Here is a 27,692-nt window from a genome sequence, read left to right on the forward strand (position 1 = left end):
TATTTAGGTACATAGCTATGTAAAGCTTTTTGTTTTTTTAATAAAACATGTTACTTTATTTATGGACACTACATAATATGAGTTTGTTTCATAATGGTGTATAATTATTTTTTAAATTGTACATTACTTATTACAATCAAACAGTCCCGAAACTGCGGAATAACTGCCTAAGGTAATTTTTAAATAATATGTTTATTTGCAAATAATGTTTTTTTTTTTTTTGAAAACACAATATAAATATGATTATGTTTTTGGAAATAAATTAGCATTTCAATTAAAATTTAAACAAATATGTTTTTTCTATTTTTTAAAGTGGCAATTTCAACAATTGTCTGACAGGCGAACTTGGATAGTCTATGCCATGGACAAATTAATTTATCTGTCATTGGTAATCACTAATGTCACTTAAAAATAAAAGTTAATATCATAAATTCAAATGAAATTTCGTCTTTCAGAAGAATTTATTGAAGATGTTATATTTTTTTATGTGCGCGGATTAGTGTTATTGGTCTTTACGATGGTAACTGGTTTGGAATTTTCATTGGATTCTATGTTTAAACGTTTGCACAATTCGTTGAATCAACGATTAGTTTATATGGCTTTCATTAAACATCCACAAACATAATATTTTTAAAGTACTGAAAAAAATATTTGTTTCTAAATGACACGAAACATTAATGAAATATTCAATCCATTTTCATTCCCCACGTATATTGTTTTACAAAGAGTAACCTGCTCTAGATATAAATGTAATATCCTATTGTGTAATATTTTGTCTTAACATAGCAAATAATACACACCAGTTGTTTAAATATAACTCTGAAGTCTATGCAATTGATGCTTAAGCCCAGTAAAGAGCAACACACATCTCTGCAAAAAAATTATACAATAGGTAATAATAATTATGGTTCATGTCTGTTTAATAATAATTATTGTTAGTAAACTTTTGCGACTACACAAATGCTCAAACACACATATTTGTTTGAAATTAAGCGGATGCATACATTGCTATAAAATTGGGTGTAGTTTGCCTGTGAACATAGTAAAAATCTACACATATTAATCAATTACATTCTATGAAACCGCGCGTCACTACCTCCAATGAAAGGTTCAAAACCCCGAAAAATATATCCAAAACTTGCTTGCTTTTTATTTGCACATGTTATAGGTAGGTACATATAATGTACAATGTAATTTCCACAATATGTAAAAATAAATAAATTGAATTGAATTGAATAATACAACATAATATGCACTTATTTGTTTGTGGGCAGATTTATGTAGGTTTATACTAGCATTCAGATTCTTTTTTGAAATCAGGTATTTATTACTGAAAAACAGCGTTTAAAATTTAAATCAAACAAACATTTAAAATTTAAATTTTTAATGTTCAACACTAATGATAGAATGTAGCTGCATTCAAATGCTCAAAAGTTTTGTCATAAATTTCCTTTCAATTTAAGTCGGTACCAATTAAAAGGCTACAATCTTTTTTACAGAGTCTGATTGTTGGTTGAAGCCTTTATGATGGTCTGGAGCTGCATGGTGATATTTGATTTTTGAAATAAGTCTTTGACGTTTCAATAATGATAATCGTTGATTAATATGAGCTCAAATCAACCACTAGAAGGTTAGTATTTGCATTTTATTTATGTTATAACATAAATTTTAATTCACCTGTTATTAACAATGAATAACACAATAGGTTATGAATGCAGCAGTCGTTATTGAGAATACATAACTCAGAACATCTCAGAAATATACTTATTATATATGTTGTATCCATGCGAATAGAGCTTTTTTTGCTTTTAAATTACAGTCGAACTTGGTTATTTACGAGGAAGATGGGACCGACTGAATTTGCTCGTTATATAACATTTTTCGCGCCACGTTCTATTTAAGCAAAGCCATAGAACATAAAAAATCTGAAAACCATCGTAAAATCCCTGAAAGAAGCATGACATTCATAAACTACAAAAGAAGTTGTTTATTGTAATGAAGTGCTGAGCCGTCGGCGCTGGTAGGTACCTACTGACGTCACAAAGCTTGGATTTTTTACATGCAATTTCAACCATATGTGTGGATACTTTTTCGATCTTGTCGGCGAAAACACCAATTAGGTCAGTGGTTTCCAAACTTTATGTTACTACGCCTCTCTTTTAAAAAAATCAAATCTTGGCGCCTCCCCCCCTTTATTTCATTAAATAATACAGACACCTTTTTAACTAATGCAAAAATGAAAAAAAAATTATAAAAATAAACAAGGTTTTACTAGGTATTTACATTATATTTATTTTTTCAATTAATAAAATTTGTTTTTCAAGCGATGAATGTGCTTGTTTATTAGCACAATCAATTTCAGTAGTCAATCCAAATTCATCATCGTTCATTGACAAATGGAATCTATCATGGGCCCCACATCCTGAAGGCCCCCAGGCAAGATCTTTGGCGGGCCCACCTACCTATCGATGAGGTTAAGGGCAGTGTTGGGAGTTATCGTTTAAGTATATCAATCATCATATAGGTATCACATCAAATTGCAACGCACAACCACATATTTTAAATATTTAATAGCCCTGAAACAAAGCAGCGCCGTAGGCGACTTTTTTTACTTTTAATAAAATAATGTGACAAGTGCATTAACAAATTTACCAAGAACTCAGTAACTAAATTTTTGTTTGCTTCAATATATTTGGCACAGAAATTATTTAAAAGTGGAAACATGGCGAACTTATTTTTTTTATAATTTTGATTTCCAAAGTTCCAATTTTTTATGAATGCCTTCACTTTGTCTTTTTAAATCAGTGAATGCATTAGTGGTGCTTACATTGATTTATTCCCTCAATTTTTTTAAAAATTCAACTAAATATACAAGTTTAACAACAAAATTATCGATCCTAAATAAATTTGCCTCAAATTTCAACATTATCATTTGACGGTTTTATTTAAGTTTTTCACGAGATAGACAGCGCGCTTCACAATAGTATAGAAGTGAGGTATTATAAAATTAGTCTCCATATTTTCAGACAGGTTGGCAAACAACCTTTTATAGGACTGTTTTTATGTAGTTTATAACTAGCGGCCGTTTTATAAACTATGCATTTGCAAATTGCAAACCTGTGGCTACATTAATTATTGTCGTGGCAGGTCAACCAGATAAGTGAGATAAACACAAATTGCAAATTTGCTCTAATAGTAAAAAAGTCGCTTTTTACTACTCTGGTATTAATATTTTAAAACATACGATTGTAGGATACAATTTATTATTATTGTGTCAATATTCGACAAATAATGACATGTTCTTAACCCGACAACTAACCATTATAATTCAAGTGGATGTATTAATAAATACAAAAAATCACTAAACATACAATCAACCATTAATTATTTTACCTCGAACACCATTTGAAAAACTCTATTTTAGAGTATCACACTGTCTTTAATGTCAGCGATAGGTAGGGGGACCCGCCAAAGATCCTAGCCTGGGGTCCCGTTTCAGGATGTGGGGTCCATGTTTTGGTGTATAAATTGTTTTATGTGTGGTGTGCTGCGAAATTCTGGAAAGACCTTTGGTGTACCGTAGGTGATAAAGGTTACGGAGCACTGTCATAAGTAATCACTTCGTGAAAGGATAATGAAATAAGGATGGATATTATTATTAATACAGTTTTATTTAACTTTTAGAAGGTGTGCCTTATCACCGCCATCTTTAGATTAATAAAGCCTGAGCATAACTTTTTGCACAAGTAATGAGTGGTCCACTTTTCAGCTGTCAAAATCAGATCCCAGATTGCTTGATATATTGATTCGTCCTTTCTCGTTTCAAATTGAATTACAAAAAATTCTCAAATCAAATATATTAACTATCAGTGTTATTATTAAATAATGTACATTCCTGTTATTCATCAGCTGTCAAAGTCAGACTAACTAGTCCTTCACACAAAAACCGGTGGTAATATCGATTTCCAAAATATATGTAGCATTGATCTATGCATTACATTTTGTAGAAGGTGTGTTAATGCTAGTGTATTATTTATCATGTAACTTATCTATTCAAATCAAACCATTCCCTATGTGAACACGACAGACGCGTCAGTATGAGCACTCTGTAGAACAATGACAGGCAATGAAAGTTCATACATAGACAACAACGGTAGGGGCGGAAAAAGTAGGACCAGTCATTGTGAATGTATCGGCTTTTTACTTGAGTCGGCAATGGCCTTATTCTTTTGATTTATTTGTGACCATTGACTTACTTACACCCCGTTTACACGTGCATGGATTTACTGATGGCTGTACATATTATCGCAGCCATAACAAGAAAATGTACGTATAAACATGTATTGTCCTGCAGTTGCAAGTTTGCATGCATGAATCAAAAAAGCTCGAAAGCTTCTGAATTTTCATGCAACAGTTGGGATTTTTTTCAATCTGCGCCTGTGCAGTAGAATGATAGTGGCGAACCTGCCGGTAAAAAATAAACTACATTGCGCGAAGACTCATTGTGAGGTTAATTGATTTTTACGACCTGTCAAGTAGTACCATAAAATGACAACATCGCGTCCCGCTTACTCTTGAATAATGAGATTGGAGAGACAGTCAGCATTTTTACGTGTAAACAGTTATTGTCATGATAGTTTAAAATATACACTATTGCTGCCAGTAAATGCATGCACGTGTACAGGCGCTATTACATCGATGTTTGTCAAAATTTCAAGGGAAAATAGTGATGTTGTTACTGTTCTGTTAAACTTGTGCAAATATAACATGAATAATTCACTCCGATCAATTCGTTAAATTATGAAGATTTTGGTGCCAAACGGAACTCGAACCTGTATCTCTCAGATTACGGCGAAGGTTGGTTACCAATATTAGTTTCAGCCTGATAAGTGCATGGTGCACATGGCTTAATTAGTAAAGCACATTGGCCGAAATCTGATGGGTTAGAGTCTTGCTCACCATCATTATTTTTTCTAATAAGTCTGCTTCTCTGGTGTTCCGAATTATTTATTATTACATAAGTAATACATAAAAATTGGGACATCTGTTTGTCTTACTAATGATGGATTCACCTTAATAATAAGTGTACACATTTTTGTTCACAGGTAATATTGTTTAAGCACAACATAACCTAAAATGAGTGATACGGATTGCGATGCTCAGTCTTCTCACCTATTCGGCAATGCGGCTAAATCATCCTTGAATGATTGTTTAAATTTTTGGCTGTTTTATTTACAGGTATTTTTATTTATTATATTGGTATTATTGCCAGGTCTCAATATGGCCTGAAAATATTCAAGCATAGTTAAATTATTTATTATTATTTGCAGACTTTGAATGGACTATGCGTGACAGGGGCACGGGTCGCCTTGGGTGTGCGAAATAGCTTCCAAAGGCTGACTGGCGATCATATGAGACCTGCACATGCCGATTGGGAGGAAGTCTCCCGCATTTTGGTATCACTGACTACCACCGCTCGCTCGCAGAGTATGAATTTACTTCAGAGACTAGAGTCTACCCGGAACGATCACCAAGCTATAGATGACACTTTTCAGGTGTGTTTTTGACATTATATTTTGGCTACACAAACTTTTCAATGCTTGCAATCTTCCATCTTTTATTATGTTTGTGTTATTTGATAATATCATTAATAATTGATAAGGTGTTAAAATGTGTAAACAGCATGGGGAAAATATCTAATACATATTTTGCAGAATGATAAATGTGACAGAATCATCAATTTTCCAATGGCTACTTATGGTTGGGCCAACTTTTACTATTTTGGGATTATTTAGGCGAATTCATTTATCCAAAACTTGTTATCATTTTATGTAACAGCATTGCGATACATTGTGGTGGGTATTTATATTTTTGTTGTTTAAAACGAATGTTTGCGCGAATTTAAACAAATTATAAATCTGGTACATTTACTAGCTATAATAAATGTATTGAAAGAAATAAGTATTCATGGTGTAGCATTAAACCTATGTTTCTGTTATATTATTTGTTTAATTTTTGCTTATTTATTGATAATTTCAAGATTGCAGGATAGCGAAAGCGTACATAAAACATATTTATTGATATTTTTATCCATGAATAAAGTAAAACTTCACAATTTTAAAATACCTCAGAAAACATTTATTAGAAAGACCCTAGAAAAAAGGAATGCCAAGTGCATTGATATATTTAAGGCAGTGGTGGCCGGTGATAATAAAATCAGTATAAATAAATATAGTTTAAAAAATCGGCAATAGCCTTCGTGGTGGAGGTAGGCTAATGCTTAAATATATAATACATCTTGGGGGGGTTGAGAAATGAAACGACACTTACATTCACTGACAGCATTTATTTGTTGTCAAAGTTACAAAGTCCAAGCCTCTGGGTATGATAGGTATGATGCAAAGCAGAGCATTAGAGCGGAGCTCGGAGCAGGAGTACGGAGCACTGGACCAATGGGATTTTACCCGGAGCTCCGAAAATTTTTAGTGCTCCACTGCTCTGGATGTTTTTTTTATTATTAAATTTTCGTCCTAAAATACAATGAAAATAGCATATTTTGACACTTTGCAACACTGGAATTATTTGAAATATGGCAACACTGCCGAGTGATAAATAACCTCAATTTTTTGATAGAAGAGATAAATAATGAGAGCCTATTTGCTGTCGGAAATTTTGTTTAATAAAATTAGTAATGAAAATGACGATTATTTTAAAACTACCTATTTTTTAACATTTGTATACATATACCTAATACTTATTAAAACTTTTACCCGGAGCGGAGCTGACCCTGGAGCGGAGCAGGAGCAAGTATTAGGTCCCGGAGCAACTCAAAAATGTGTCCGCTCCAACGCTCTGAAGCAAAGGGCATACAAACTCTTTTTGATTTTTATTGTAATAGGTACATTTCATATGTGCCAACGTAGTTTCCACGTTTGGCACTCCTAACTTTCATAAATTATAACTGATGCAAGTATTTTAGACATATTATTTCATTGAGACAAAGCCGTAAATTCCTTATTTGTATAGCTCCGATAGGTAGTACGCGGGTTATGGTCAGGCAATTCCGGCATATGTTATACTCCCCTTTCGGTTCTTTGCATTCCACATTCCCCGAATATACGCGGTGTATCATTTTGATTAATACTATGGACCAGTGATTTTTCAATGGGATATAGTTACTATCTGTTAAAAATTTGCTAATAATTTTGTATACCTCGACTCCAGAATTGCACTCCAAATGGGACTGATTTGAAAGACGTATTCAACATCAAAAATACTTCAATAACACGAATATTGTATTTGATAGAATAATTAATATTTCTTTTCTTCAATAATTGACATTGGAAAATTGCTTTGTTCATCTTTTTAAAAATTATTTTATCCTCTTTTACGTTGAAAAATAATGCTCATACTTCACATACACTATTGAAATACCTAATATTGTAGAAATTGTTACAATTTAACACTTTTGTTAAATAACTACATACTACGTGCGGCGTGCAAAAAAAAATCATCGACAGGCGGCTCAGTTTCTCTCCTGCACTGTCCTACAAATACTATGAAAGACATATCCATGCATACATGTAGGCTTAGCGGTGGGTAAAAAATACGCCAGAAAAACTTAATTCGCATGAGTCATAGGCGGGGACTGGGCCTATAGGTCAAGAGACAAGAGCATTCACCCGGACAGTGGAAAGATGTGAAGTTTGAGTCTCACTTTGGCCTACCAAGGATTTTTTCTAATAGGTTTGTTTTCTGAGGTATTCCAAAATGATGTATATATATTATTTTAAAATTTGTGTAAGGTATATTCAGTATTAAATAAAAAAAAACTATTTTGATGTTTGTGAATATCAAGCTATTGTTTAATCCCATGTAATTCTGTCTATAATTTTTGAACGAATTAATAGATTAGTTTTCATCTTGGAACTCAGGGATATCTAAAAATTAAATTATATTTACGATAGAGTTGTTATACAAACTACCATCTTCATTGTTTGCATTTATGTCCACTTTTCATTTCAGCAAATGATCTTTGATAATATTTTATCATTCATCGACATGAGCTACGGTTTCTGCTTCGCAAGCAGTGAACGTCTTGCCACATTGAATGCCAACCCGTGCTGGAAGCTGGGAATGACCGAACTGGTAGAGCATGACACCAGTTTTGCAATGCCGAGAATGTCATGTTTCTCTCCGTCATTTCCTTGCCTGAATGAAGATTCTGTTTCACCAACACCCAGCCCTCAATTGTTCTCAATTGGTACTGAAATATCTCGCACTTCTATGGAGAGTCCAAAGACACTCGATATCAGCAGATTGATGCACCCCTCATGTACTTGTGTATATGGAACAAACCACGAAAGGTCAATAGACACCATGAGAATTCCAAGACGTGATTTCCGCAATCTGAGTAATCTAGACCGGACTCAGCTTTCGCAAGGGTCCAGTTCTTCATCGGACGGAATGCAGCAGACTTTTATGAACCCAGATAACTTGAGGATTTTTCAACACTCTGGAAACATTGTCAGCGGTGGCCCCCTATCGCCAGTGGGCTGTGAAACTATCAGAGGGCCGATGCGAGGCTTACCTGATAGTGGAAGGTTAGTTATAGTATATTTATAATTTATTAATACGATTACCTTTACCTTAAATAGGAATCTAAATTTTTATTTCAAGCAATAGAAATATAATCTATATATCGTCGCCGCGCTTGCAAAATCCGCTATGTAAAAAAACACAACTTTTCAGGAGAAAGAAAAAACTGATTTACTCAACAATGAATGCCTCACGTTTTTTACAAAGTAAATAAACTGAAAATTAGATTCTTACGTTGGATTCAGTATAAATGATATTTTATAATACAATATTTAACACTTTGGTCATAATATTTTTTTTTGTGGGTTAAAGGCACATAGCTGATTTTATTTGGATCTTTAAATTTGCTTTGTGGTTGAGGCAGCACATAGCGGATTTTAATTAATGTGTATTTTAGACATAGCGGATTTTGCATCTAGCTAGAAATGATAATTTCATAATTTAATGATATTAACTTTATGCGTAAAACACCTTTAACCAAGCGAATAGTCTGTTTCGAACAAACCTTTATCTTCCCAGCCAAAATTTGACATAATATAAGTAATTATGTAATTATCGAGTGAAGGGGAATAAAAATATGCAGAGTAGGATGGATAAATAAATAAACAAATTTATTATATGTGACGTTTTATTTATCGAAATAAGAACAAAATAGTTAGTACTGCAAACCAAATATTATTCTTAACCAACAGATACATAATAATACAATAATAATCATCTTAACATTTTAACAAAATAAATCAACCTCTTAATAATGCCTATTAATAAACAGTCATAATGCCTACCTACTAGTAAACTAAACTTTCTTCTTATAACTATTGATATTATTAAAAAAATTAAAAAGCAAGTAAGTAGGTACCTAAGTAATCAAAAAAATCAATATTTGAGATTATCGTAAAAGAAATGATAAATCTCGATGCATATATAACTTTAAGGACTGTAATTGCTCAAACTTAGACTTGTCAATTTTTTTCGGTTCTGTGTATATTGGTAGTGGTATTGTGTGTAAATACTGCTTCCTCCTTTGAGGCAGTAGTGTCCAGTTATCAATATGTCGGAGTTTGTACATGACCTCCCCGTATTTGTACAGCAACCCTCTGATCTGTGTTACTGTAGAATCTCCCAACTTTTTTGCCCAGTCGAATGGTGCTGTAATTGCTGGGGAGTGTATCGTAAGCCTTAAAAAAATTATAATCTAGATGCTTTATGATGTTTGGATGGTTTAGCTTTCCTCATACGGTCCACGTAATCCGTATGGGAGTATAATGGAGGAGTGCACAGTTTTTCCAAGGTCGAGTGGACACTGTCTACCTCCATCATCGTGTGCCACTTTTCTAAAATAAGTTGCTCTAATTCTTTATTCATATTTCTTGATATATCTGCCAGAGCACTGCAGAGGAATTTATTTTTGTTTTGGTGAGCACAGCCGTCTGATATTAAAGTGATTTTTTTAAATCCTTTAGAAATTCCTCCTTCTAGGAAGTCAACAATGCAAGAAACAAACTCATTCGCTGAAACACCTCCATCACCTTCATGCCAAACGTACAGAAAAACATCTTTCGTGTTGTTTCTATAGATAGTGAAATCATGTAATTGCAGTGTCTGCTTATAGTATTGAGAGGAAACTAAAAGTTTCGGACAAAGCTGTGTACCCTGAAGATTCTTTGTTGCGACTAAATCTTGGTCAGAGCAGAATGCAATAGGCAACTCCTTTGCATATCTTGCCTCAGTTTTCTTTCTTAAGTGAATTGGATATTCTTTTTCACTTAGATTTCGTTTCTTGTAGGACAAACATTTGTCGCATTGATCCTTGCGTGGTTTAAAGATTGATATTTTGTTACTTTCTAAAATTTCACGAAATTTCTTTCATTGGACGGGAGTTATGCCATTCTCTGCACACCACGACTTATAAATTTTATGCATTTATGATTTAGATTAAAATGTATCCTCCACGCATGTTCTTTAACTAGTTGAGTGGCAATAATGACTCAAAACTTAAGGCAGTAGATCTAACCACTGTTTAACAGAACCGGATCTCTCTTCGAAGTACTACTAACACCTGATTGTTGTCACCTCTTGATTACTCTTCTGATATTTACGAGTCCGAAAATGTAGGTTTTGAACATGTCTAGGCAAGCTTTTTCATTAAATAATCCGCGTAGAAAAGATGTATTAGATAAATTCAAGCCATGATGATTGCACGATGTTTCTCTTATTTTTCTTTACGCTCTTTTAACATAAATAGTACACCCACTAACTGTTTTAATACCGCTATATTTTTTCCCCAGGACTATTTTTTTATTCACCTTTCATTTGTCCTTAATGTTTAGTTCATTAGTCAATAAATCATTGTCTGAGTTAGAGTTAGAATCAGCGCATTCAAATTATCCCGTTTCGTGATTCGATATAAATAAACCTATGATTATATGTGCCCAGTTCATCTTGATCGCTTTCCTCATCTGAATTTGAAACTGCAAAGCGTTCGAATAACCCCGTTTCAGGGTTGATTATAAGTTTCGTGTTGTCGACATCAGTATTCATAGACAAGAGTATAACCAGTGACGAATTCTTCACACCTTTCTCCAAAACTGTTTCATTATTGTCTAAATGATCTGATACGTTCAGATCCATATTTTCTACATCATGGAAATTAGTAAAATCACTTTTATTTTATGCTAAGGAGAATCGGTACATCATTTATGAACTCCATATCAATAATTATTGGTCGTTGCGGATTGTGTTACTCATGCTGCTTGCTTGATTTTTTTTCGAGTTCAGCATGATGATGATCATTCAGAATCATGTTCACTTAGCTAAAATATTATTTTTCGACAAACGTATATAATCCGCTATGTGCACTAGCGCTGCTAGTAAAAGGCGCATTCTGAAGCAAAAGTAAGTGCAAACTCCGTCATGTGTCATTAACAGGCGCAATTAATAGTAACTTTTTTTTACTTTAAAATGCAATATGTGACCAGAATCTTCATTCTTCAAGCCATTTTTTTAATGAAAATACATAGCTTGTTTTGCATTTTTGTAAACTAACTTTGATATTAGAAAATGGATTTTACAGGCCCATCCATCGCGTCTTGTTCTATCACATAGCGTAAAAATGTAAAATCGCAAAAAAATGTTTATCGACGATATATAAAAATGAATGTTTGTTTGTTTGTCTGTCTGTCCCGTATGCGTTCCTATACCATTCATCCGATTGCGATGGAACTTTGGTGAGTTGTTATGCGCACACCCGCGAAGGTTTCTGAATTAGTACAACCATCTTCTTCTTCTTCTATTCGTATGCGTTCCTGTACCAAATTTATAAAATCCATGCTTCTCACATGGATAGCTGTATGTGGCCTGGTCACGCGTTGGAATTCGTGTACGCACCAGACGGAAAACAAAAAATATTGTCTATCCAAAAGCACTTAAATAAACAGAATTAAAACACAAACAATTTATTTCTTTAAGTGGCATTGCAACGCATGCCGTACTCGCTAGTGATTGTATAAACCAGGGGTCGGCATAAGCAGTTCGCGAGCGGCATGCGGCTCTTTGCATAGACGTTTGCGGCTCTTCAGACATAAACTCCAATTTCACCTCACCACAAGCAGCCTTATAACTTATGAGTTTATGAGATAGTGAAAAATGAAAAACAGTTTTGGTGAACGTTTTCACCAGTTCAGAGAAAATAAGACTACACTAGCTTTTATCGTATGTCCTCTCAAAATAAATGTCAATGAACTTAACTTGACATCGTTCCACACAGTGATGCTGGTTCACTCCAGATGCAGTTAATAGATTTAAAAAGCAAGGAACTGTGGAGCAACAAATTCACAGATCTGACCATCCTCTTGGAAGAACTCAAAAGAGAGAAATCCAATTTGATTTCTCAGCATAAGTGGACAGCTATAAAACAGCTGCCTAAAATAGAAACAATAATATTTGATATATAGAATAGTTTGCCTGAAACATATGACGCGTTAAAAAAACTAGCTTTCGGTATTCTCACAATCTTTGGCGCTACATATATATGTGAACATTCTCATCTATGAACCAAATAAAAAATAAAATTAGAAGCAGAATAACGGATGAAAATTTACAATCATATATTCAATTAAAAATAAATAGCTATTTGGCAGATATGGTAAAGTTATCAAAAGCGATGCATGGACGCCGATCTATAATTTTTTTAATAAAAAATCTTGAAACTTCTTTCCCCTAAAAATCCATATCAATATACATAGTAGGTATGTATATTACATATATGTGGCTTTCTGGTACCTTTGTTATCCTGTTTCCTTGACAATTTGGCTCTTCTCACTTGACAAACTGCCGATCTTTGGTATAAACCATTTCTTTTATTCGACGAATATAATATTTACGAATATTTATAACGCAGTTTGATTAGCATTTCTTGTAAGAAGTACTAGTTAAAATTATTGTATTTAAGTAGGATGCCCATAGCTTAATTGCATAAAGCACATTGGCGTGAAACCAGTGGTTATACAGGTTCAAATCGTTGTGTCATATTATTTTCAAAAGAGATTTTTTCTAGTAGGTATATTATATCTATTGAAGTTATGTTTGTTGAATAATGATTTTAAATATTTGTGGAAGTGTTATAAAAAAAGTATACTTAATTTTAATTTTGTAATGTTTTTCTGTCACATACCAGTATGTATGTCTTATTAATTGAATTATGGCTCACCACCAACACTCTCAGAGAGGTTTACTTTACACAATTAGCATAAATTCAATACATATCTTATATATAATTGAGATTTCTTAATTTTTTTTTTTTAAGATATTTCACTGTTTACTGTTGAGATTGCTAATTGTGACATATTATATTCTTACGAAGTATTGTAATTACCTTTCAGTTTAAGGGGACCATTCCCTACTCCCGGTATGCTGGTTTCTACCAAAGGACCCTTCATAAAACCTCCCCGGACAGGTCACCACACATACTCACCTGCCCCTGTGTATGCATATGCCGTGCCTGCTACCTTCAGCAAGTTGCAATCTGCTCAACAGCGGCGCTGGTCAGAGGCAGCAGCCCACGAGGTGACCACGTTAATAAGTATTTATTCATTGCGTAAATTAAGAATGGTATATTTATGATTTTTTGTTTTATAATTTATATTAATTTTCACTTCACTCCTTTAGTCGGGGATGGCTGGTTAAGAGCACCAGCGACAGACATTGATATCTGAAGCATAGAACTAACAGTATACACAATTTAAATAAAAAAATTTCAATAATTGTATCATGTACAGATTTAATGTTTACAAGGTGAAATGCCATCCAAGAATGTACAAAAAATATCTAAATTCTGGTTAATTTTATTTATATTAAATTCTACATGTGTTTTTAAGCAGATAGCTATTTCTCGGTTGTAACACTATTATCAAGACTACAAAAATAAATGACTTGTCTAGCCTTAAGTATAAAACTCATGAGACGAAATCGGGACTACTCGAAATCAACTTTTCGCGAAATTTTGATTTCAATAAGTTGATGGTTGTGGTCATCGTATGGCACGTAGCGCCATCCTGTTGAAACCACATCTAGTCCGGATCAATATCATCCATATTTAAAAAAAAAAAAATCATCGATCATGGTTTTGTAATGATCTCCATTGACTGTAACGCGAGCTTCAGCCTCATTTTAAAAAAAATTAAGTCCGATGATGAAATAAAGACCTAACGGTGCATTTTTGTAGGTGTAATGGGGTCTGTAGAGCCTCTTCTGGATTGGTCTTACCCCATATGCGGCAATTTTGCTTATCAACAAAATTGTTAAGCAAAAAATGAAACTGATTGTTAATGCAGTTTTACGATAAAACAACGGGCCAGTTTCTAACTGCTCTAGAGCCCAATCGGTGATCAAAAAAGACGCATATGAAGGATTCGCCGCTTTAATTCCTGCGTCAGCTGAATCTTATACAGGTGTAGGCCAAGATCTTTGTGTAAAGTTTGGATGGTTGTAGTGGACGGACAGAGCCCTAATTGCTGCGACTGATGAATTGATAAATTTGCATCATCTTCCACACTTTCGTTTACAGCGGTGATAATATTCACTTCAGTACACGCATTATTTTGACATGTCGGTGTTATTGCATCATTCAGATAGTATATGGTATGAAATCTTTTCACAGTTCGACAGGTGGTTTTCTTATCTATAAGTTGCGCGAATTGACGACAGATTTACAAAGTAAATTTATAATTAACTATATCTTTTATTCATCGAATAATTCACAAGATTTAAGAATGTACCATTCTAATTATTGAACATACATAATTTTGAAAAACACTTCTGAGAAAATAAATATCATAACAATATATAATTTTCTTAACCCGGCACCTGCCTCAAAAATCGTATGACGCACCATAACTACGCATGAATTTCATTATCGTCTTTGTTCTATACTAAAAAAAGCAATAAAAAATATGTCACAGCTCCAGTCGAGAACCCAAAACCATTAAAATAATTTCGACACACTAAAAAACCGTAATAAATCAGTTATAATATCAGAAACACTCGAACAAACGAATGCTATCCAAATTTGAAAGAACTCACCGTAAGACGCCATTTTGTAGCCAATAGTTAGAGCTCTGCGCGGTGTGTACTATTTCGACACTTGTGCATTACGTTCCCACGAATTGAAGTGTTACTAATTTTCAAGTGCATATCGATAAATCACATATTAATGTCTTCGGGTTGAGTCGTAAACAAATATAAAGGGGACCCTTTTAATATATTTAAACTACACAAACACTTAACTTATTGAATATTATTGATAAATTAACACGAACTCACATATTAAAAAAAAAACAAATACAATAATAAACCTATTTTAAAATTCTTTTGACGTGTGATATATTTTAAAGCAAGGTGACAGACATAACGCAACATCACACGTTGGGCACATATAGCGAGAGAGTTTTGTTTTTTTCGGATTTTTTTTAGAATTCCCGCATACGAAACATCTCCTTCTAGGCTTATCGGTATTTTGTGTCGGTAAAATGTATTCTGGCAAATGTCCCGTTGCACTTTTGGGCAATAATCGTACGGGATTATCGCTAGTTGACGCTGTCGGCTTGGGCAGGGGTGCATTTGAAATTCTCACACAATATTTGTTCACTAATTGTTTTATTACACAGAGTTGAAAATCGCCCAATGTTTTTTTGTCACATTTAATAAATTTATATAAATAAAAAGCATTTAATAAATATAAGTCGATCATGTGGAATGCGACCTTTTTATACCACTTGATCGACTTTCTCATACACGACAAGTTGCTAAGCATCATGTCGGACTTATCTACCGTACCCATATTTTTGTTATAATCTATAACACATTTTGGTTCTTCGATGTTTTCGCCAGTTCTATAGTTCACTTTTCCCGTTGGTCCAAATGATGCATCGTGGAGGGTGGATAGCATGTGAACATCCCTCCTATCGTGCCATTTCAGAGCCAAAAGTGGACTATTGTACTTAGACTCGGTATCTCCCTTTTTCAGTTTGCTGAACTCTGGCATATCTTTACGATTTTTTCTCACTGTACCGCAAGCATTCGTTTTGTGAGAGTGAAGGTATTTAAAAAGCGCCGGACTCGAATACCAGTTATCACACCATAAGGTGTGACCTTTCCCGATGTAGTCTTTCATTAGCGTTGTCACTACCGCACCGGAAATACCGAGATTTTCATTGTCTTGTATGTCAGTCCCTTCCCCACAATAAATTATAAAGTCAATAATATATCCTGTCATTACGTCACACATCACAAACATTTTTATTCCAAATCGATGTCTTTTGGAAGGAATGAATTGTTTAAAAATTAATCTACCCTTAAACACGATTATGCTCTCATCTATGCAAAGATTCTGATACGGTATCATCGTTTCCCTAAAAATTGTTCTTGTGTGTTCTAACAGTAATCTAATTTTAGCTAGTCTATCATTTGAGGCGGTCACACTAGGATCTGAAAAATGAAGCATTTGTAAAATAAGTTGGTATCGATTTCTAGCCATTATTTTCCCAAAAATGTCTGCATGCAGGTAAGGATCGGTACTCCAATGTTCCTCTATCGACGTGTGCTTATTTCGAGTCATCAGCATTGATACGGCAAAAAATGTATACAACTCCGGCACTGACGTGTCTGTCCAATTGTGTGATCGCGATTTCGGTCCAAGGTCTCCCGCACTGTACGAATGGTTAAAAAATGTATTCGTTTGGTTCACTATTTCCGACATTATATTTTTATTCAAAAAATGTTCAAAGAAAAGACATTCGGGAGAGGATTCGTTCAAGTCGTTCGATGTCACGCCAGATCGACAATCATTGAATTCGTGAACTATTGGAATATACGGGCCAGTTCTCCACGACCGCAAAAATTCAATTGGCTCGTCAGAGTCCGTATCGTCGACGTCATGATCAGTCTCATGCTGTTCCAATTCCTCTTCCGACATATCATAATCTGAGTCCAATTCCTCATTAGTACGCACATTTTCTTCCTCCATATTTACGCACTATAAAACTATGAAATGTTTTTAAAATGTTTAACTACAGTATTAGGGAACGCCAAATCACAGAAACCATTAAACTCACACACAATAGTTATTGATATCAGTATTAATTTTCACATTCACTAAAATGGGACACGGTAGACAGTACAAAAAGTATTTTAAAAATCGCGGTAAAATAAAATCATACGTTCAATAGTTAATCATGCCAGTTTTAATGTGATAAGTACACCAGACAGCAAAAAAAGTATTTATCAACGATTGCGGTAAATATTCAACTTGTATGCGATAAATACAATCCCGCGCAATGGCCCGCTCGGTTGAAAGTCTGTCGTATACTGCGCAGCCGCGGCGCGCAGTTCAAACTGATTTCTGTCGACCGGCAAAACTTGGCCGTACGAATTGGTTCGAAACTTTGGTGATTATTTTATATTTAGAACCAATGCTTTTAAAATATGTCATAGGTGGCAGGAGAAGGACAAATCAGGCCAAATTTACGTGAAAAAATCAGTCCCGTATGATAAATATGGACGCGGTGGCATCGATTTATACACATGCGCATTGCGAATTTGGCCGATTTGTACAAGGTGTGTGACATCGGCGCCGGCCGGGTTAATGATTATTTTTTCAGTGCATAATGCGAATAACAGCAATTTATTTTTAAAAATCGGAACTGCGCAGAAGACCCATTCAATGTCTGGATAATGTAAAATTATATATGGTGGATATATTTTGAATACCATCACAATAAGCGACATTTTGCTATCAATGGGTGATTAAAAAAAATGGCAAATTAAAACCTAATAACCCTTTATTAAATAAATGTCATTCAGCAAATAAAACTAATGTAACTTTCCAATTATCTGGAAAAATAACATTAATTCCCTGTTACAAAAACGTTGCGTTGCGATGGAATTTTTTTTCACTGTCGCTTGTAATTTTATTAAATAATATGAGCGAGAGAGAAAAATCGTATGCATGTGATTCCATTCATGACGATTCCTGGCATGTGGCAAAAAGTCAAATCAAGTGCTGGATAGTAAAAATATTATTAAGAACTGTAACGGACTTGCACTCGCCGGGGTTGCGATTAACGAGGGTTACCCGTATAAGGCTTTCTGTGAAATTTACTATTTAAACTCCTCTTTTCAGATGTGCGAACGAGAAGATGATGGTGGAAATGCAAGGCGTTGGTCAGTTCCTTGGGATGGTGGGCCCCCGCCACCTCAACCTATCAATCAATCATATCAATCAGGTATATTATTCTCTTCTACTGACAAATTCAATCTTATTATAAACTTCAAATTTCATACATACAATTTTTCACATTAAATTAACACTTTTTTACAATATTTACAATGTTTAATTTTATGAAAAATGTCAAATTTTCTTTTAACGTTTTATTATAAATTGTTTACATGTTTTTTTTTACATTTTATCAAAACAGATATGTAGGTTTATGTTTTAAATTTTACAATAAGTCTTTTTGGTATGGTAAATTTTGAAAAATTCAATACACAACCCTACATAACAATCTCGTCTCCTTCCGTATTCGTTTGTCGTTTTCATTCCTATGTGAGCAGCATACTTTGCACGTCTAGTAGGCCTTTCTTTATTCGCCTTAGGTGGTATTGGTTGGTAACTAAAATGAAGCTAATAAGTATGAATAATATATACTTATTTTTTATGAACTTACTTCTAAAATGTGCTCAAAAATAACAAAAGTAACTAAATTCAAATTACAATAACATGCCACATACCTAACACAAAAATAACTATGAATGAACAATGAAGTCAATGACTAATAGTAATATACTCAGGCCTGCCCTGCCCGGCAGTAAATAAAGCTTTTATTATGTCATATGGCTCATATATCACTCAAATACCAGTCAAAACAAATAATAAACTGTGTGACAAGTTGAAATACGATCTTCCCAAATGTAGCTCGTGATAAACATTCCTGTCAAGTTGAGAAAAAAAATGCCCGGGTGAGACTCGGTCAGTCAGTGTGCGAAGTAAATCCGCGCCCGAGTCACACTCGGGATAAATAGTCAAGTGGTTAAAGAAAATACATACTTAATTTAAAATCACCTCAGAAAAATATGTAACTACTAGAAAAAGTCTTTTTGAAAAAAATACGATGCCTAGCATTATACGAATCCGCGTTCACTGGATTCGTGCTAATGTACTCTATCAACTAATCTATGTGCGTCCTATCTAAATGTAAGTACGTTATAACTAAAATTTGGAGAGATCCTGAGAACGGTTAGTAATTAAGGTAATAATTACCTTAATTTCTAACCTACTACTAATTATTGATATTGCCAAAATGAACTAAATTTGTGAAGCGCTTCAGAGATGTAAAGACTATTTAATTTCTCGATTGGATGTCAAATTCGCATCCATTTTAATAAAGTATAATGATTATTAACAGACTAGAACAGCACCGTGCACCCATAGAAAGTTGAAGCCCAAACTGTTCTGTGATTGGTTGAAATTTAACGGTGGCTTATTTGCAACTAACATTTTAAATGGAGGTGTGTTTATATAATATTAGAACCACTTTTTAGTATGAAAACAATGACTGCATTTGATAGCCTTTTAGATACACTTTCATTATCAGTAGCTAACTCAGAATTGACCAATATGTATATCAAAGAGTGGCAACTTTGGTTATGATGCCTTCCAATGTTATCCCTCTCAATTTTCTTTTCAGAATCATGGCGAGACACATACGGAAGTAGTGGGAGCGCTTGGGATAGTATTTGGGGAGGAGACCAGGACCCTTTAGCTGCGGCCATCTTGCTTTTGTCCTGTCGACCACCCATAATAAGTGAGTAGTAAATAAAAAAAAATCAGTGTGTGTACTTATGTACGCGCGTTAGAAGTTATACAGTAAAACCTCGTTAATAAGAACACGGATAATTCGAAATTCGCCGTTAATTCGAAATTTTCGTGAAAAACAAGTCCCTTGAACATTATTTTCATATAAAACAATACCTTTAATTCGAATTTTGTAATACTAATAAAGAAGTATAACTTCAATATGTATTTATTAATTTTCCTTCTATAACATAATGATACGTAAATGTATTGTTTTGTGTACGTTATCGGTGGTGGTAACTAGCCAAGAGACTGTATAAGAGAATATTGACATGGCTTGGTAGATGGCAAACAATTCAATGAATTCCACTGATGACTGTCACATGGTTTTAACATAATATGATAATATGCAAATCACTGTGTGGTCTTTCTTCCCCATCCTTTCTTTTCTAGATATTGTAACTAATATTTTCTTTAATATGTGTTTATGTTTATCGCATAATCTACACATTCAAGTATTGTAACTTCTTACAGACGGTAACCCACTTCCCATATTTTTGTGTTCCCAAGAGTTCTTTTGCGGATAGTAAAGAAACCCATTGAAATACACCGGAATTCTAACAATACTAATTGGGACAGACCTACTTCCATTTTCTATAACAAATGTTTTATACAATTGTATATTTGTTTTTTTGTATAAAACCCTCGTAAGGTTTACGCTGTCATACGGGCTTAAAGATGGATCACGTGTCCAACTGATTGTCAGAAACTAATGGTATTTAGAGAGGTTTCTAGCCTAATCTGTAAAAATATAATATGTGTGTGTAATTACCAATAGTATCATGTGTGGGATGAAAAAATTTATAGAGATCTAAAGACTGCTAGGTGAGACATGTAGGAAGAATGAAAGATGGATTGGGAAGGACCTCAAGACTCTTAGCATGTTTAATTGGCGATATAAGATACAGGAGAAATGATGAAGAATGATGTTGGATACAACCATTAATAGTAATAAATGTAAAGTCTAGTCCAGACCATAACCAGATTTCAGAAACAATTTTGAAACAGATTTTTACAATTTTCCATGTGCACCGAATTGATGTACCTTCATCTGGATAAAGAATTTAAATAAAGTTTTACTTATTCACTTCCATCGGAAAACTTGATTTTGATTTGAATATTGCTTAAAATTTACATTATTTTTCAGGTAAGGAGCAGAACGGCATCAATACTGAAAGAAGTCACGGATGGCAACGGAACACAACGGTAATTATTGTATTTTATCCCATCATCCTCTAATGGCTCTCTAGCCAGATACACTTGCCAACATTCCTAAGAAAACCGATTCTCCATCGTGTGAATTGCCACATACTTCCACAGAACGTAACTATCTCGTCTAACCAGCGACTCTTAGATCTACCTTTCGGACACTTTCTACCTTTTGACCATTAGATCACTAGATTAGTCAAGTGATTATCTCGGTCTTTGAACTGTCCATTTATATTTGTTTTCTTATGGAATTGTTTCATTTTTCATCCATATCTATTATATCCGGCATGCACTTTACTATACTACTGAGGATCTCATATATGATTACGGGAAGTCTATATTTCGCTGCTACTTGCATTCCTTCAAAGTTCAAAATTAAATTTGGTGAATTACGAAAGGCATCATTTAAAAAACTTACCAAATATTGTACTCTGGTGACAGTAGGACTAAACTGTTAGACCTAGACAATGTCATCAGATCCCGATCAAGTGCTGTGATGCTTCAAGCGCAGCCACCCATGCTGTATAGTGCGAAATCACCAATATCGGAGATCAAGTATAACCATCTTAAAAGTCTCTGTGTTAAAGGTAATATCTCTCAGAGAATGACAGATGAGTTTATGAAACTGCCACATGGATTATCAGTGAAAGATACTTTACCTGAATCCGATCAGGAAGATGTCAATGAGGATAATACATCGATTACTGCTTATAAAATGTGGGACAACAATTTTTTTGTAAAACTGAATAGTTGATTAGAATTTTATTTTATCATAATTAGTAGGTAGGTACCCATATTTAATTATGTATGAGTAGATACATACCTATTTCATTTTTAAAAATAACAGTAATAATACATTGAGTAAGCGAAACCTTAAAAATACCTCTCATTTTATACAAGTACAAGCAAAAATATTAATTTATAAAGCCAAAGTATTTTTTAATTTATTTAACAACGCCCCACCCTCTTTCGGAAAATAAATGGGTACTAATGTTTTATTATTATATTGCTTAATTATTAATGGCCTGTCATGATAATTAACATCAAATTTATTTAAGTAAAAACAACTAAAAGTGAAATGTCTGAAAAAAAAATCATATCATAGATATAGGCAAAACAGCGTTACCGCCACTATCTCGAAAACTAAAAGCATTAATACAATTGTATTATAATTTCAGTATAGGCAGTAACCAATTATTAATAACCACATTAACCGAATTCATTTTTGAAACTAATGACGAAAATAATTTAAAAAAACCTCCTCTTCTAAAATTTATAAATTGTCGCTTACGTTGTTCTGCTGATTATGGCTCAATATAATATCAATTAATATTTTCATTGTGGAGAAAAGATAATTTAAAATTTTCAGAGCGACATTAAATTCCAATTATTGTGAGTTTTGATTATTTATATTTACATTTTGACACTTTATACATCATTCAAGGTATAATTCTATATACGTTTATCTATTCTTTAATCAAATTCTTATTTTATTATCTTTTCAGGAACCCAGAGGATATTCTATCTGGAGTGGAAACGATGCTCTACCATTTTTAAGGTTACCAGAGTCACTCGAACTGAGTGATGAAAATCTATACGCATCCAACAACACCTAAAATTGAGAATCTCACCGTTGAACATATTATGCCAAAAACAAATTCCTAATCTTATGCAATGTCAACAGACCTCACAGTTTTGTTGTGCAGTTTCATAATTAATATTTGCATCACAAAATAAGTCCTAATTGTAACTTATGACTAAGATATTAATTGAATATTATTATTCGCCATATTATATTCTATAGATTAATAAGTCCATTCAAAGAGATATTTTTTTAACTATACTTTTTTTGTAAGTAATGTTCTTCTCGTATTTGAAGATGAACAACATTCTGTTACTCTCTATGTAAATACTATACCTTGAATTAGGGGTCTCATTTCATGTCACTGAAAAACCATGGACCTTTAGTTGTGAGAATTAATCATTATCAGAACATTAATTATCCTTTATGTATATTATTGAGCTGATTTTTACCAGTTTTCTGTGTAAAATACATCACAAGGACAGATACATATCGTCACTGTACAGGCCAATTGGCGTAACCCTCACTTTTCGGCACTTGATGGCAATGGACTTATTGCATAGGTACTTTTACACGAACTGTCCAAGTATCATAAATCCCAAAAAAATATTTCATATCAAAATAATTCAAAACAATTTTTTAAGCCATTTGTAACTTGACATAACATATTCCAGCCAAATACTGTAACCCCTAAACGCGAGCCACTGCTGTGTCAATAATTGTAATAAAATTACGCGGCATACACCTATGCATGCACTCACCAAATATTACTTTGATATTCTAACAATAGGTGGCGGTAGACAGTCCAAACTGACCATGCATTGCACGCTGTTTATCCGTATACCATAACATCTATGCCGTACACGACATACAGTCCAACCAACTTATCTGAATAATGGTCAACAATGGAACTACTAGAACCCATATGGACGCCATATTGAATACGCCATTCCAATATCAGATTCTGTCCAGTTGGAGAGTCTTGATTGGGTAGTTTTCGACTGTGGTTCCCCCATAAATTCTTCAGATAAGTTTGCGGCACTGTACACACAATTCGTGCTTTCGGACGTTCGCGGTATTTCCATTTGTTTTTTCGATAAATATTTTTTTACTCTTCACAGTATAAAATCTGAATCTATTTGTTCTAAAAAAGGCGTGTCATTGATGAAACCAATTATTACGTCATAAACGAATATTGGTCAAAATTATAATACTTTTAAAGGAAAGCTTATCAAGAAAATTTACTTTGATGTATGTGGGTAAGTGCTGTCAAAGTTATGCAATACTTACATCTTTTTCAGCCATTAACCTCTTTCACGCAAACGCCCCTTACTTTGGAACGGTACATTGCTATAGTATGCATGCTCTGAACGCGACCGCCACATCGTATGTGGCGCAAAATGCATACTGTCGGTAGAGCAGAAAGTACCTCGCGCAAAAAACTGTTTATTCTTTTTAAATCTGCCTTGGTTCGTCCTACCAATGCCACCTCTGTATGTTTCGCATAAATTACTTGCTTTCATTTCAAAACATCTAATTTCTGAACCCTTGCGAACGATCGATGTCCCGCCAGAAGTAAAATCAATTTGAAATCCCGCGCGCAAATAGCGCTTCTGAGTAATAGGCAGTATGAGAAGTTACCTTATCGCGGAAGGAGTATGCGCCAAACTGCATTTTGTTTTTATACGCGATACATATTTTATTACGATTACATGTTTGTTTCTCTCAAATTACGTAGTATAGTGTTTCATTTTATAGTGAAATTTATGAATAGATGTTTATAACTACAGTATGCGCTTTTAATTAATTGTGTGTGACTGGAGTTCATCGTTACTGTAAACAACTTTTTAAAAATAGTTGATGATTTTTTGGTTAAACTTTATAAAAAAATATTGTATGAAAACTTTACGATGGTGGATAAGAATGTGGGTTCAGGAGAAATAATGAATGAAGAATTGGACTCTGACTAATTGTCCGAAGATGAATTAGAACAACATGACAGTGACCGTGGATTGGATACTGATTCAGATGAGCCGATTGAATTTTTACGTTCTTGGACAACAGGGCCACATATTCCGATCATTCATGAGTTTGATGATTTTCAATCCGGCGTGACGTCGAACGATTTGAATGGAACCTCTCCTGAATGTCTTTTCTTCGAAATTAAAAAAAAAAAAATATGTCGTAGATAGTCAAAGAAACAAACACTTTTTATACCTATTCATATGCAAAAACCGACCTTGGACCGAAATCGCAGTCACATAATTGGACGGATACCTCAGTGCTGGAGTTGCACACGTTCTTTGCTGTGTCAATGTTAATGACTAGGAACAAACACACCACAATAGAAGATCATTGGAGCACTGATCCGTACCTGCATGCGGACATTTTTGGTAAAATTATGGCTAGAGATCGCTACCAACTAATTCTACAAATCTGTGATTCCGCACCAGAATTTATGTATAGACGAAAGTAGAATCGTATTTAAAGGTAGACTCATTTTCAAACAGTTCATTCCATCAATCATCATTTTGAAATTAAAATGTTTGTGTTGTGCGATGTTATGACCGGATACATAATTGACTTTATTATTTATTGTGGTGAAGGAACTGACATAGTGGATGATCAAAATCTGGGAATTTCTGGTGCGGTTGTAACGACACTGTTAAGCGATTACATCGGAAAAGGGCACACACTATGGTGTGACAATTGGTACTCTAGCCCAGCTCTCTTTAAGTATCTACACAGCCATAGAACTAATGCTTGTGGTACCGTTAGGAAGAACCGGACGGAGATGCCAGTTTTCAATAAGTTAAAAAAGGAGAGACAGAAGCTAAAGCTAATAGTTCACTATTAGTCCTTAAATGGCACGACAGAAGGGATGTGCATATGTTGACCACACTTCACGACCACTCATTCGGACCAACGGGAAAAATCAATTTTAGAACTGGAAAACCGATTCAGAAACCGAAATGTGTTCTGGAGTACAACAAAAACATGGGAACGGTCGATAAAGCCGATATGATGCTCAGTAGCTTGTCATGCCTGTGCATGCGAAAATCCATCTAGTGGTATAAAAAGGTAGCCTTCCACATTGTGGATTTATATTTATTAAACGGATTTAATTTATACAAATTTGTTACCGGCAACAAAAAAACATTGGCCGAGTTTCAATTAAGTGTGATAAAACAAATTGTGGACAAATATTGTGTAAAAACCGTGAATACACCTCAACCCAACCTTCAACTAGCGATAATTCCATAAGATTACTGCCCAAATCTTCTACACGTCATATGCCAGAAAACATTCCTCCAACACCTAGTAATGAAAAACCGCGTAGACGGTGCCATGTTTGTGGTAATTCAAAAAAAAATAAAAAAATTAGTATATCGTTTCTTTAAATTCTAATTTTGTTAAGGTCTAGTTGAGTTTTAAGTTACAATTTATAGCCGTAATAACTTATAAGTGTTCAAAATGTTAAATAATCAATGTGTTATCATGAAACTGTTCGAGTGTGAATAATAATTGCGTGATCTATGGCGATAAATATGACAATCAAAGACGCCTTTTCGGCGCAAGTGTCCAAATCGATACAGAATAGCGACAAACAGTGAGTGATTTATTAGTATGCACATATTTCTTGGATATTATGACAGAACTTGATATATAACTGCATATTTTAATGTTTTCACGGAATATTTATGAGTCTGGCCTCCAATAAATCCACACCAAATATTTTTAACGAGCTTATTCATTCCAATACGGCAAAAAAACATTTGGAGAAATAACATCGCATAGTTTGACCAAAAGTTCAGTTTTGGCCGGGTTAAACAAAATAATTTATTTTCCAAGTTTTGGGGAATGAGAAATAAAATCCAACGGGATGCAGAGTAAATGGAACACATTTTGTCTTGTTTGCCTTATGTGAAGCCAACAAAGTGCTGATTGGTAAAAAAATATATTGGAATTTATCCAAATAAATGTTGGAAATGGACCTCCTGATTTACTCGAACATTACTTCAAGTGACTAACTTAAAAACTTAAGGGTAAAGGATGTTACCATCAAAATCAGAGTTGTACGATTATTTTATGTTATATGGAAAAACAGTGTTAAATTTGTTACCATATATTTTATTATAAGCATGGTGGTTTATCCAATAAAGTTTTTTTGTTTAATAAACCATGTTCTCAATTACTCAAACTACTTTTATTGATCAGAATTAAATATTTTTGACAACGGGTATCTCCACAACAACCAACCGAAATGTTTAACTGCCAATATCTCTGAATGCCGTTTTCAGGATAACGCTCGTTTTCCGGATATGGGCTCAATTGGCCTGTACAGTGATGATATTTAAAATATGTTTTTTTTCATGTAATGAATTTATCAAAGCATCTTCATCTTCGTGACAAATTAATGGCCTAGTAGTTTTTCATTTGACTATAATTTATTAACCATTTATCTATCTAAAATGAATACTATCGATTAAGGAAATTTGATAAAATTATAACTGTAGATTTATAATCAGTCTAGTTTTGAAATTCCCCATTATTTTTCTAAACTATGTTGAAAACTTCATTAACCGTCATTATATTACATTATATAAACTTAAAATCACCCAAATTTCAAATGTTTTGTAATCATGTTTACTTTTTGTTTAGCTGCAGGGTATACATATAATATAGGTACCTGATGACATATTAAATTAATTATTATTAGGTAAAATGTTGTAATTAAATGGCCAAATTAGATGGTGAAATCTGATAATTAATTATAGTAACTATTGTGAATATCTATTATATGGATTAATTTATTTGTTAATGTTAATTGTAGCATATTAATTGTCTTGTCTAGAATTTTAGTTCATATTAATGGCACTGTTTATTCCATAATAA

At 33.7% G+C, this 27,692-nt stretch overlaps 1 protein-coding gene across 3 annotated transcripts; it reads left to right on the forward strand.

The window, feature by feature from the left end:
• The first annotated feature begins 337 nt into the window (after positions 1–337).
• LOC147079520 (uncharacterized) lies at positions 338–26,160 on the forward strand. 3 transcript variants are annotated; one of them, XM_085941738.1, is made up of 10 exons: positions 338–892; positions 1,500–1,630; positions 5,106–5,238; positions 5,331–5,555; positions 8,026–8,603; positions 13,479–13,662; positions 18,275–18,377; positions 19,839–19,955; positions 21,153–21,211; positions 22,720–26,160. In XM_085941738.1, the coding sequence occupies exons 3-10, from the start codon at positions 5,137–5,139 to the stop codon at positions 22,828–22,830; spliced, it is 1,479 nt and encodes a 492-aa protein (XP_085797864.1). In that variant the 5' UTR covers positions 338–892; positions 1,500–1,630; positions 5,106–5,136; the 3' UTR covers positions 22,831–26,160. The 3 variants fall into 3 exon arrangements, with proteins under 3 accessions (XP_085797864.1, XP_085797863.1, XP_085797868.1); XM_085941737.1 differs by having other exon boundaries at positions 338–520; XM_085941742.1 differs by having other exon boundaries at positions 338–388.
• The last annotated feature ends 1,532 nt before the right edge of the window (positions 26,161–27,692 follow it).

Source organism: Rhyacophila brunnea, unplaced genomic scaffold (assembly GCF_057557595.1).
Source record: "Rhyacophila brunnea isolate RB1 unplaced genomic scaffold, BYU_Rbru_1.0 scaffold_1, whole genome shotgun sequence".
In the NCBI taxonomy this organism is placed as follows: domain Eukaryota; kingdom Metazoa; phylum Arthropoda; class Insecta; order Trichoptera; family Rhyacophilidae; genus Rhyacophila; species Rhyacophila brunnea.

Bases quoted from the DNA above. Each gene is read 5' to 3' on its own strand.
- LOC147079520 (XM_085941738.1), top strand. From the start codon at position 5,137: ATGAGTGATACGGATTGCGATGCTCAGTCTTCTCACCTATTCGGCAAT. The intron at 5,239-5,330 runs GTATTTTTATTT...TATTATTTGCAG, and splicing joins TTTGGCTGTTTTATTTACAG to ACTTTGAATGGACTATGCGT. The intron at 5,556-8,025 runs GTGTGTTTTTGA...TTTTCATTTCAG, and splicing joins CTATAGATGACACTTTTCAG to CAAATGATCTTTGATAATAT.